Raw genomic sequence first — 12,682 nt, 5'->3', positions numbered from 1 at the left:
GAAAGTCAAAATGCATAAATTACACTAATCACAAGCTTAGGTGATTTACCTTAAGATTACTCCAAATGCAAACATACAGAATATGCATACTATCTGCGTCTATATAACTTAGAGATGAAGGGGGGAAACACTAGGCAGGCAGCCTGATACAAGTTAACATAAAACACACTCTCACCGCAACCACTCACAATACCACTCCTGCCATTCACACAAACACTAGAGCCATTTACTGCTATAAAATATGTATCTCCTCCAGCCAGCACTAATGCACAAAGCAGCCAGTCACCCTAAACAGTACTCTGAACCCCATGTACTGCATGCTCTAGATGGAATTTTGGCTAATCCCTCTCAACCCCAGCCTGTTGACATGGGAATGATAATACTGGACTAACATAAGGGGCTGGTTCTAAAAGTGAATGAGGCAATGTAGGCAAAGCTGTGGCCTGAGGCAGATGGGAGTTGTAGTCTAAAATGAGTGGAGGGGACCCAGTCAGCAAATGCCATACTAGTGCAATTCTTGGGGGGGGGGTGTATTCTATCCATTCTGCAAGCCTCTCAATCTAATATAACTAACCACTAGTGCAGGGGGAGGGGAGGAGACCATCCATACATCCATTTTATCATCTTTCTATCTGTCTATCTTACATATTCACTGAAAGTTATACCTTACCTTTTGTTTAGACATTGATGTTCAAGGCAGCTTAGACAGAATCTAAAGATGCACAAACACAGCCATCTGTCCAAAATGTAAAATAATGCCGTCTTAGAAATAAAGAAAAAGGTCAGCAGGTTATAGGAGAGAGTTCTGAAAGACTCTCCAGAGTTTACAGCTCATCAGAGGCACTGGGATGTCAAGAATAACTTGCTGGATCAGGCCAAAGGGAGCCCATTTAGTCCAGCATCCTGTCACCATAGTGGTCAAACCTGCAAGCAGGACCTGAGCAGCACAAGAGCCCTCTCCCCCCCTCTTATGGCTTCCAGAAACTGGTACTTGGAATCGTTGGAAAGTAAAGCATGAGGAGGTCTGGGAAATAAGCAAATGAAAGACAAGTCATTGAAAGATTGAATTGTTTTTAACTATTTTTATTTTGTATTTTTCTTTTTTTTATTTTGTAATACTTTGAAAATCTTAATAAATATCTTTTTTTAAAAAAAAGGAAAGTAGAAAAAAAATACACATTTTAACTTCAGGTCGTTTTCCATTCTGGCCTGCTGATTAGAAAGATGCTCTCTCCGAACAGAAGCAGTGTTGTCTTGGTATCATTAAGCGCAACCCCAAAGCATCCAGGCAAATGAGGGGGAAATGGCAGAGCCATTGGTCTGTGGCAGCACAGCAACCTCTTTGGATATGGTGAATAACAGGACTTAGTTGGTCAACCAAGACCCTTATCGTACGAAGAAACTTGCTTGGCATACTACTAGATTGCAAACCTCCTGGATTCAGGATCACAGGCCTGCAGGGGACTCCCTAGGTATCATCCAGATTGACCCCCAAACCTGTAACAGTATTTTGGGGGGAGATGATTGGGACTACAGTCAGCCCCAGCATCATGCAGTCCTGCTGCGGAGGCTGATTGGAGCTTCCCTCCAAAACATTTGAAGGCCAACAGCCTAGATTAGGCAGACCTCCATCCCGCCCAACAAAGCCTGTTCGTGGCACTTTCTGGTTGAGGCCATTGGGCGCTCTCTGGGGCTGACGGGACCTGGAGCCCAGCAGTGTTTGAAGAGCCAGTTTCCCCATCCTCAGCCTGCAAATTAGAGACCACCATAATGTGAGGCAAGAGTCTCATTCACTTAGACTAGTTTTCTTTCACAGGGAATGGCCCTGCTTAGGGTCTGTGCCCCCCCCCCCATTTAAATAAGCCTAGTTTTACATAGCATTCAGCTTTTATATTGCGGTATTATTAGTTAAATTGTTGAAAGCCACTCTGAGTATGCTGCTTTATATATATATATATATATATATATATATATATATATATATATATATATGTATGTGTGTGTGTGTGTGTGTGTTAGGTAGTTTATTAATGAAATAGATAAAATAAAGCATGAATCCCACAGTTATACTATTGCACATAAAAAGACCCCTGCTGGGTCAGACCACAGAGAGCCCACCAAGGCCAGCACCCTGTTCTTAACAGTAGCTACCCAGATGCTTGTGGAAAGCCTGGAAGGGCCTTCTCCCTGCCCATTGTCCCCACGAAACAACTTGATATTTTGAAGCATTGCTGCCTCTGTCCATAGAGGCAGATAGATTAAATCTATCGAACAATAAACAATAAAATGATAGTGAATGCACTGGCAGCTGTCTGGATACTGGCAAGCATATATTTGGGGTGAGGGGGTGCATTTAAGTTCCAATCACAGGAGTAAAAGGTAAAGGGACCCCTGACCATTAGGTCCAGTCGTGACCGACTTGGGGGTGCGGAGCTCATCTCGCTTTATTGGCCAAGGTAGCCGGTGTACAGCTTCCAGGTCATGTGGCCAGCATGTCTAAGCCACTTCTGGCGAACCAGAGCAGCGCACGAAAACGCCGTTTATCTTCCCACCGGAGCGGTACCTATTTATCTACTTGCACTTGGATGTGCTTTCGAACTGTTGGTTGGCAGGAGCAGGGACTGAGCAACCCTGTTGCGGGGATTGGAACCACCAACCTTCTGATCGGCAAGTCCTAGACTCTGTGGTTTAACCCACAGCGCCACCTGCGTCCCATATATTCACAGGAGAATGGGATACAAATATATGAAAAGGGATAGAAATTAATAAGAAAATGTGGGAAGGAACTGCATTATTGGAAAGAGACTCTGCGCTGCTTGCCAAAAATTACATATCCAGAGCTGCAGTCAGCAGATGTCCTCTGGGATGGTGTGTGTGTGTGTGTGGTGTGCCTTTTGTTACCTCTTCCCTCCCTGCTGGTTGAAAAAGTTGCAGGAGCAGCCAATCAGGAACAAGGTGCATGCATTTTGGGAGGCTATGGGTCTGCTGATGTTTTTCCGGGTTAGAGTGGGAGAAGAGGTGATGCTCGGAGGGACTGCCGGAAGTTTATTCCTTCGCCTGAGCCATCTGCACCCTTGCCTGGGAAGCATTCAGTCTGGACCTCTTCCACACCCCTGACTGCAGCAACCGGTGAGCAAGGAGCAGGGAATTGGGGGTGTTGCGGGTGGGGGGGGAGGTGGCAGAGAGTGCAAGGCAGCCTCAGCTGACAGGTCCCAGGGCTTTAAAGGGATGCCTGGAAGGGAGCTGTCCCACCTGAAGGAGTTCCTGGTATAAGCTTGCATCTCCATCGTTGAAGGAAATGTTGGTCTGACCCCTCTCAGGCAGGAGGCAGAGAGCAGGGCTGTTGTGCAGAAGAGGGAATTTTTAAAGGACTGCCGATGCTGTTTTGTTTTGTTTTCCTCTTCCCCATCCTGGCAAAATTAGCTGCACCTGCTGAAGCACATATAACGATGATGATGATGATGATTTATTATTTATACCCTGCCCATCTGGCTGGGCTTCCCCAGCCACTCTGGGCAGCTTCCAACCAAATATTAAAATACAGTCATACATCAAACATTAAAAGCGCCCCTAAATATTGCTGCACCGTTGCTAAGCCAGTGGTTCCCAAACCCATTTGGTTCTCCACCACACCTAGTGCCGTGAACTCACCCCCACTGCCTCCTATCCAACCCTATGAAAAGCTATTTGCATGACCCACTAAGGAAGATCGTAGCACAGCAAAGTTCAAAATAGTCACAATGAATTGTGCATTTATTGGAATGTCAACTAGTTTAATTAAATAGACAAAATTGATGAACTTGGTCCAGTTATACCAGCCCTTCAAAGTCTGATAGTCACTTACACCTCCAGCATGCGCGCACATACACATACACACACACACACACACACACACACACACACACACAAACAAACACAAACACCCGCTTAGAGCAGTGGGGGAGTAAATGAACTGCGCTTCCTTTTGATGTTGGTTAAATCAAAACTTGGTGACTAATCCCAAAGACCGGCACTTGGGATGAATCTGTTCGGGGCGGGGGTGGGGGGCACAAAGGGAGGAAACCTGGAGTGATGAAAAGCATCAGAGGACTCCATCTCTATTGGCTGATATTCCTGTTTTCTTGAATGTTTTAAATATATAACGCATGGTCAAGTTCAATGTATACTAATAAACTGCTAGTAATAATAATAATATCTTTATTGTCATTGCCCCCTCTCGGGGACAACGAAATTACTTGTATATAATGCCCTTAAGTATATAATGCCCTTAAGAGTTTGGGACCAGTTTACCTGTGAGATCGCTTTAATAATAATAATAATAATAATTGTTATTTATACCCCACCCTCCCCAGCCAAGGCCGGGCTCAGGCGACTAACAACCAATAATAAAAACGAGTTGAATGAATACAACTTAAAAACAAGATTAAAATACAACATTAAAACATTAAAATGCAGCCTCATCACAGGAGGAGAAAGGAAAAATGAAAGAGGGGGAGGGAATCCAATTGACTACAAGCCAAAGGCCAGGCGGAACAACTCTGTCTTACAGGCCCTGCGGAAAGAAATCAGATCCCGCAGGGCCCTGGTCTCAGGAGACAGAGCGTTCCACCAGGCCGGGGCCAGTGTTGAAAAGGCCCTGGCTCTGGTTGAGGCTAATCTAACTTCCTTAGGGCTCGGGACCTCTAGGGTGTTGCCATTTATGGATCTTAAGGTCCTCCGTGGGGCAGACCAGGAGAGGCGGTCCCGTAGGTATGAGGAATATATATCTTATAGATATATCACGCTATACATCCCAAACTGAATGCTTAAATCTGCAGAACTGGTCTGTTAAAAGTGCAATACTGTACTTTACCCATTCCAGATTTGAAATCTTTTAGTGTGGCAGCACCTACACTCTGGAACTGCTGAGTTTGTCTTTTGACGAGACTAAATGTCTAAAATGTATAAAAGAGCTGTTTCACGGTTTTTCCTTATATCTCATTCCTTTGCCCTTTTTGTAAATTGCGTTGAGGGTTTTAATTTATTTTCTTTACAAGCCAAAACAACTAGAATTTTGCAATTTTGCAAAGTACTGTTTTGTGCATTCTTCTGCAAGAGATAGTTGTGAATATCCCTCTGGAAACAGTTGCAAAGGCAGGAGGCAAAAGGTTTAGCCTTATTTGCAGTGGCAATCCGTGCATCTCACAGATTTTTCATGTTATCTGATGAAGTGGACTGTAGTCTACGAAAGCTTATGAATGCGTTAGTCTTTAGGGTGCCACAGGACCGCTTGTCATTTAATAAAATAAGAAGAGTCCCATTGGGCTCTGTCTAGTTCTGTATCCTGCTTCCTGAGCCCACAGCAGGGCATGAACACAACAGCCCTCTGCTGCTCTTGACCCCCCTCAGTGACTGGTATCCCAGGGCACATTGCCTCTGATCCTAAAGGCAGCGCATAGCCATCATGACTAGTAAAAAAAAAAAGAAAGGTAAAGGACCCCTGGACAGTTAAGTCCAGTCAAAGGCAACTACGGGGTGCGGCGTTCATTTTGCTTCAGGCCAAGGGAGCTGGCGTTTGTCCACAGACAGCTTTCCGGATCACGTGGCCAGCAGGACTAAACCGCTTCTGGTGCAACAGGACACCGTGGCGGAAGCCAGTGCGCACAGAAACGCCGTTTACCTTCCCATCACAGCAGTACCTATTTATCTACTTGCACTGGTATGCTTTCAAACTGCTAGCTCACCCCATCGTGCGAATTCGAACCGCCGACCTTCTGATCGGCAAGCCCAAGAGGCTTAGTGGTTTAGACCACAGCGCTACTTGTTTCTCATATCATGACTAGTAGCCAATGAGAGCCTTCTTTTTTGGCTTGAAGGCTGCATCCACCATTGGCCAACTCTCGTGAGACCTTATACCAGCGGTGGGTGTGTACACTCTACACTGTCACACACACACCCCTCTCCTCTTTCCACTACCAACACTGTTTCTACTGTATTTCTCTTTTTGCTGCCACTCCCAAAATTGGCGAGTTTTTGCTGCTAGAAACGTTCACTTGGAGGCCTTACTAAGCCCCTGGGATGAAAGTCAGCCACCACTCTTTTAAAGCATTCTAAATACTGTTAGAATTAATTAACCACATTCTAAACTACTGTTCCAAAGGGCTTTACACACAACACACATTTAAAACAGTCAAAAACACAAAAGCAGCAAATACATTTAAAACAAGATTAAAACCCTACCAGCCTTTCTCCACCTGTGGGTCCCCAGATGTTGTTGAACTACAACTCCCATCACCACTAGCTAGCAAGGCCGGAGCTCAGGGATGATGGGAGTTGTAGTCCAACAACATCTGGGAACCCACAGGTGGAGAACTGCTGCAACCGGTGGGCACTTGGGATAAAGACCCATTTATCCAGCCACTAAAGCATGTCTAAATAAAAATGTCTTTGACTGTTTCTGGAATGGGCACATAGTGGGTTATTGATTGTATCTCAACAGGAATACGCTTCCACGGGACAGGGGAAGCCACACTAAAAGCCCTGCTCCAAATTCCTATGGAGTGAGCTTCTGAGGTCTTCGGACCTTACAGAAGAAGCTCTTCTGCAGACTGCAGTGATCTAGTGCGTAGACAGAGGGACAATGTTGTCTCTCAAGAAACCTGGTCCTGAGCTGCATAGGAACTTATATGTCAGTACCAACACCTTGAACTTTGCCCAATAGCAAACAAGTGGCTGCCAGCACATCTAAAGGTAAAGGGTAAGGGGACCCCTGACCATTAGGTCCAGTCATGGCTGACTCTGGGCTTGTGGCGCTCATCTCGCTTTATTGGCGAGGGAGCCGGCGTACAGTTTCCGGGTCATGTGGCCAGCATGACTAAGCCGCTTCTGGCAAACCAGAGCAGTGCATGGAAACGCCGTTTACCTTCCCGCTGGAGCGCTACCTATTTATCTACTTGCACTTTGACGTGCTTTCGAACCGCTAGGTTGGCAGGAGCAGGGACCGAGCAATGGGAGCTCACCCCGTCGTGGGGATTCGAACCGCTGACCTTCTGATCAGCAAGTCCTAGGCTCTGTGGTTTAACCCACAGCGCCACCTGCGTCCTTCACCAGCACATCTAGCCTCAGGGAATTCAATAATTTTAACTCTGCATTGTGTGAAGATGTTGCTTGTTTTGTTTGTCATGGATATTTCACCCTTCAGCTTCCTGGCAGGATTCCACTATGAGATGGAGTGAGGCAGCTGCCTCAGGTCACAAATATTGTAGGACCCACTAAAATAGGCCATTGTCGTCGGGGTGCAGTGGAGGATATTCAAATAAGCGTCTGCACACCCATTGTTCTACCTGGACACTGAGGTCCAGCGCTGAGGGCCTTCTGGCGGTTCCCTCGCTGCGAGAAGCCAAGTTACAGGGAACCAGGCAGAGGGCCTTCTCGGTGGTGGTGCCCACCCTGTGGAACGCCCTCCCACCAGATGTCAAAGAGAACAAGAACAACCAGACATCTGAAGGCAGCCCTGTTTAGGGAAGCTTTGAATGTTTGATGTATTACGGTATTTTAATATTTTGTTGGAAGCCGCCCAGAGTGGCTGGGGAAGACCAGTCAGATGGGCGGGGTATGAATAAATAAATAAATAAATAAATAAATAAATAAATAAATAAATAAAAATAAAATAAACAACCTGATGAGCTTTGTATGGAATGCACCTTTCTTTTTTCTTTTGTTTCCACCACCCCACTTCCCCAAACAGAATCACCACTATGGCGGCCGACTCGGATGTGCTGCACTTCCAGTTTGAGCAGCAGGGGGGCGCCATGCTGCAGAAGATGAACCTGCTGAGACAGCAGAACCTATTTTGCGATGTCTCCATCTACATCAACGACACCGAGTTCCAAGGGCACAAAGTCATCTTCGCCGCTTGCTCCACGTTCATGCGGGACCAGTTCCTGCTCACCCAGTCCAAGCAGGTGCGAATCACCATCTTGCAGAGTGCTGAGGTAGGCCGGAAGCTGCTCCTCTCCTGCTACACGGGGGCTCTGGAGGTGAAGAAGAAGGAGCTTCTCAAGTACCTTACGGCTGCAAGTTACCTGCAGATGGTGCACATTGTGGAAAAGTGCACGGAGGCACTGTCCAGGTACCTGGAGATTGACGCGGCCGTGGAGGGCAGCCGGGCCAGCCCTGAGAAGTGCCACTCCTCCGAGAAGGAGCTGGGATGCAGTGGTGGCTGCCCTGATAAAGACTGTGAAATCATTGAGATTTCTGAAGACAGCCCTGTGAATTCAGAGGATCATATAAAACTGGAAAAGGGGGACCTTCAGCAGAGCTTGCTATCAGAAACAAAGAACGTTAAAAGCCCTGAGATCTCAACTGTCAAGATCGGGTATAAAGACAACGAAATCTGCATTATCCGAATGGATTCTGTCAGCGCTCCTAATGTGGAAGGTGAGCAGTTTCCACAGCCGTGTACCTCCTCCAAATCAAACTTGTACTTCCCCGAGACTCAGCACTCTTTGATCAATTCAACGGTGGAGAGCAGGGTCACAGAAGTGCCCAGGGACCAGTTCCAAGACTTTGGCGGGGAGAATCCGGAAGGAGCCAACAGAACGGCCACAGGTGGGTTCCAGAGCCCAGGGGACTCTGCATACTCATGGCGGCACCAATGCCCCAAGTGCCCCAGGGGATTTCTCCACCTGGAGAACTACCTCCGCCACCTGAAGATGCACAAGCTATTCCTGTGCCTGCAGTGCGGGAAGACATTCACGCAGAAGAAGAACCTGAACCGGCACATCCGCGGGCACATGGGCATCCGTCCCTTCCAGTGCATGGTCTGCCTGAAGACGTTTACAGCCAAAAGCACCCTCCAGGACCACCTGAACATCCACAGTGGGGACCGGCCCTACAAGTGCCACTGCTGTGACATGGACTTCAAGCACAAGTCTGCCCTCAAGAAGCACCTGACGTCTGTACACGGGAGGAGCAGCATGGACAAAGCCACCTTTGACTCCATTACGGAAGTCAGAATAGACTACGACTAGTGGGAGGTGGGGAGGGTTTGTAGAGCAGGTTTGGGAAGCCCCCAGCCCACCAGGTGAGGGGTTTTCCACATCACCCTGCGAGGCTGTTTCCCACAGACCACGCCCACTTGCCCATCTGCCGAAGTCACTGGTTGACATCAGTGGATGGGTGGGAGCGCCTGGTACAATTCTGCTAGGTGCTGCTTTGCAAAGTAGACCCCAAATGTTGACAAAAGTGGGACCACCCAACCATCTGTCCGCAGCCATCAAAATGCACAGTTGGCCCGTGAAGTGGGGGGAGGTAAAGATCTGGCCCACTGAGCCAAAGGAGTTTTCCATCTCTATAATAATAATAATAATAATAATAATAATAATAATAATAATAATTTATTATTTATACCCTGCCCATCTGGCTGGGCTTCCCCAGCCACTCTGGGCGGTTTCCAAAAATATATATTATAATACTGTAATACTGCACCTCTAGTGTGCAGTAAGGTCAGCTGCTTTGCAAGTATAGAGGTCAACCTGTCTTTTGGATCTCAACCCTACAAGATGGGTGTTTAGATGTAGCACAACATTTCCGCTGGTGATGTTCATGGAGGCTTGTTGAAGAACCAGTTGCCCATCCGAGATGAGAACATCCTATACACAAACAGGAAATGGAACAAAATTCATCTCTCCCCCCCCCCATCCCTTTCCGGGGGTGGGGGGTGAGTTGTCAAGGGATGAACAGATGTGTGGGGTGAAGAAAAAAACTTTAGGGGACTTATTTTACTTTTGCACAGCACTTAGTTTTTTCGGTTGCTGGTGGTGATTATGATGTTATTATTATTATTATTAATTACTATTGCTATTATTATTATTACTAGTAGTAGTACTTTTTGCAAGACGACTTGAGCCCAAATCTTGAAAGAAAAATTAAGTCTTGGACCGCTGGTGTTTTAGTGGAGGCAACTGTGAATTAAATATTTAATGGGTTGTTACTGATTTCTCTCATGGCAGGAAAACTGTGCAGCTGCAACGAATGCTGTTGGATTTTGTGTTTGCATGGAGCAGAGACACCACTTTCACGCTTTATCTTTTGTTGTTTCTTAAAAGAAGGTTACAGCTTAATGTTTCTCTTAGAAGCTAGAACTTTTAACTGGGGGAGGCCACTGGCAATCAGGAGGACCAATCAGACGCCCAAGAGTGTGATTGTAAGCAGATCAGTTTCAGCTGAAGATTTTGCTCTGCTCCTTCTGGCTGAAACATGTGGACTGGTTTGGTGTGCGTCGGTGCTGGCATTTTCCGCTCAGTGAACAGGTTAGGTTATCTCTATATGATATATTCATTTTCTTGTGGATTTCCTAAGTGCTGTTTAATTCTTTGATGAAAATAGGCCTCAGAGGTCTGGTATTTAAATGGTGGTGAAAAAGACCAGAAATTTATGGCACTGTTGTTTCTTTAGACCATTTGTTACTCTGGCTTACCTTTGTATGTTGGGTCATAAAAAAGAAGGTACTATCTACAGCTTAAGTTCTCTCTCTTCCCCCTAGACTTGGTGGGCTATCGCATGTTGGGAGCACCTGGTGTTTGCAGCCAGTGAGAATGTTGTTAAATGGTGATTCTGGGTGTGGAGGGAAACACACCCCCCCCCCCATTTTAGGGGAAGTACAGTGGGCTACATCAGGGGTAGATCATCTGACTTGCATGCAGAAAGTCCCAGGTTCTAAACCCGGTGGCATCTCCAGGGAGAGCTGAGAGACACTTGCTGCCTGAAATCCTTTACAGCTGCTGCCAGTCAGTGTAGACCGTATTCAGCTGCATGAACCCATGGTCTGACTTCCTATAACAGGAATTTTGCCCTCCTCACAGGGTGCTTGAGTGTGCTGCAAAGCATAGTGCTGGTGGGACCCAAGTCACCCACAATCTTAATTTTATGAGAGGCAGCTTGGTGTGAGAGGTCTGGGCACTGAGTCTTTTCAGTACAGTACAGTTGCCAGGAAGCTGTGGATCCGTGTGTTTTTTTTGGTGCAGGCTGTGCCCATGGACATGACGTGTGATTTGATCGTTAGTTTGGGGTGGCCCAATGCCAGAACCCAGAGGATCCATGAGGATGCGTGCTTCGAAACCATGTTTTTCGCCCACAGTGTTGCCAGGAAGCCGTGGATCTGTGTTTATTGTGTGTGCAGGCTGTGCTTATGGCCATGATGTGTGATTCGATAGTGAGTTAGAGGTGGGCCAATGCAAAAACCCTGAGCATCCATGGTTTGAAACCACGTTTTTGCGCTATGGTGCATTATCTAACAATGCCCTAAGTTTCCAGCCAATCTGGTTCTATTTTGAGGCAGGTTTTGCTTTTGTATGGCGCATAGCTTTGCTGTGGGGTCCTCGATGCTTTATCCAACAGGAATCTGATGCAATGGCTGCTGTTACTGGTCAAGTTGGATGAGGGGTGTTCTTGCAGAGGCACTGGCCTTGATCATGTCGTGTAGCACCTTGCCAATTTTGGCATTATTAAGTGCCATGTCCTTTCCCCCCTGTTGTTGTAAAAGTTTGCCACAACCTTTGTTTCTAGTCAGCTCCATCTATCCTGACAAAATATAGTATACACACAGTTTATACAGTAACAGAGGCTGTGTAGACATTACCAGCTTATAACATATACAAGTTGTTGTTTTTTCTCAATTTGGGTTGAAGCTGGTTTGTGGGGAAATGCATCAAAACACAGCACTTTGTAAGAAATAGAACGACGCACTGCTTCCCAAACCAGCAGTGGGAGCACACTGGAAATGCAAAATAAAATGTGTGTAAAGGTAAAGGGACCCCTGACCATTAGGTCCAGTCGTGACCAACTCTGGGGTTGCGGCGCTCATCTCGCTTTATTGGCCGAGGGAGCAGTCGAACTGCTAGATTGGCAGGAGCAGGGACTGAGCAAGGGAGCAGGGACCGAGCACATGGGGATTCTAACCTCCAAAACTTCTGATCGCAAGCCCTAGGCTCTGTGATTTAACCCACAGCGCCACCTGCAGCCCATAATGTGTGTTCACAGCCTTAAACTGACCTAGGCTTTCTGTCTTATATGTTCTGCTGGTTTTGGCTTTTTGTAAATTTGGATGTCAATTTTTTGGTATGCTACAAGCTCTAGCTTAACAGAAAAGTCTGTATTTGAGTGGTGTCCTACTGCCTGTTTAAAGGCTTATCTTCCTCTCTCCAGCCCATTGTAAAAGAGTTGTGTTAAGTGCTATTTTTTACAAGTTGTCTTTGTCTTCAGGGCATAATTATGGGAATGGCAGCTTTGATATCCTGTTTTCTTGGCTGACTTGCCAGCTGAATTGCATTTCCAATCCCACTCCAAATGACTTGTAGTGAAAATAAAGTTTTCCCACAGCTGAAGGACATATTTCTGATGCTCTTGAATGAACTGAAAGGGCTGCAAACCATGCTGAACTCTTTTGGAACACATAGTTTTGCACAGAGAAGAGAGGCCTTTTTGCACAAATCATACCAGTTTCCTTAACTAGTTAGAAGTTCCTTGATGTTGCTTTTTTAAGTTGTGCCTCCTGATCTATAAGCTTCACATTTCAATAAATATTGTCATTTCAACGCACCAATTTCTTAAGAAAAAAAGACTTGGGAGTTTACAGCTGAAACCCTAAATGCACTTGCTAAGAAGCAAATCCCAGTTTGACTTACATATGAAGAATCGCCAT

The 12,682-nt window shown here is 46.3% G+C and overlaps 1 protein-coding gene across 1 annotated transcript; it reads left to right on the top strand.

The window, feature by feature from the left end:
* The first annotated feature begins 2,887 nt into the window (after nt 1-2,887).
* On the top strand, nt 2,888-12,365 carry ZBTB6 (zinc finger and BTB domain containing 6). Its single transcript, XM_083485976.1, has 2 exons — nt 2,888-3,129; nt 7,727-12,365. Exon 2 carries the CDS (start codon nt 7,737-7,739, stop codon nt 9,009-9,011), a length of 1,275 nt encoding a protein of 424 aa, XP_083342102.1. The 5' UTR covers nt 2,888-3,129; nt 7,727-7,736; the 3' UTR covers nt 9,012-12,365.
* The last annotated feature ends 317 nt before the right edge of the window (nt 12,366-12,682 follow it).

Source organism: Podarcis liolepis (genome assembly GCF_965112155.1).
Source record: "Podarcis liolepis genome assembly, chromosome: Z".
Taxonomy (NCBI): Eukaryota; Metazoa; Chordata; class Lepidosauria; order Squamata; family Lacertidae; genus Podarcis; species Podarcis liolepis.
The sequence above is the reverse complement of the archived record's forward strand: the minus strand, read 5'-3'. Positions and strand labels throughout refer to the sequence as shown.

What these genes read in the sequence shown, in the direction of transcription:
- ZBTB6 (XM_083485976.1), top strand. Translation starts at nt 7,737, where the DNA reads ATGGCGGCCGACTCGGATGTGCTGCACTTCCAGTTTGAGCAGCAGGGG.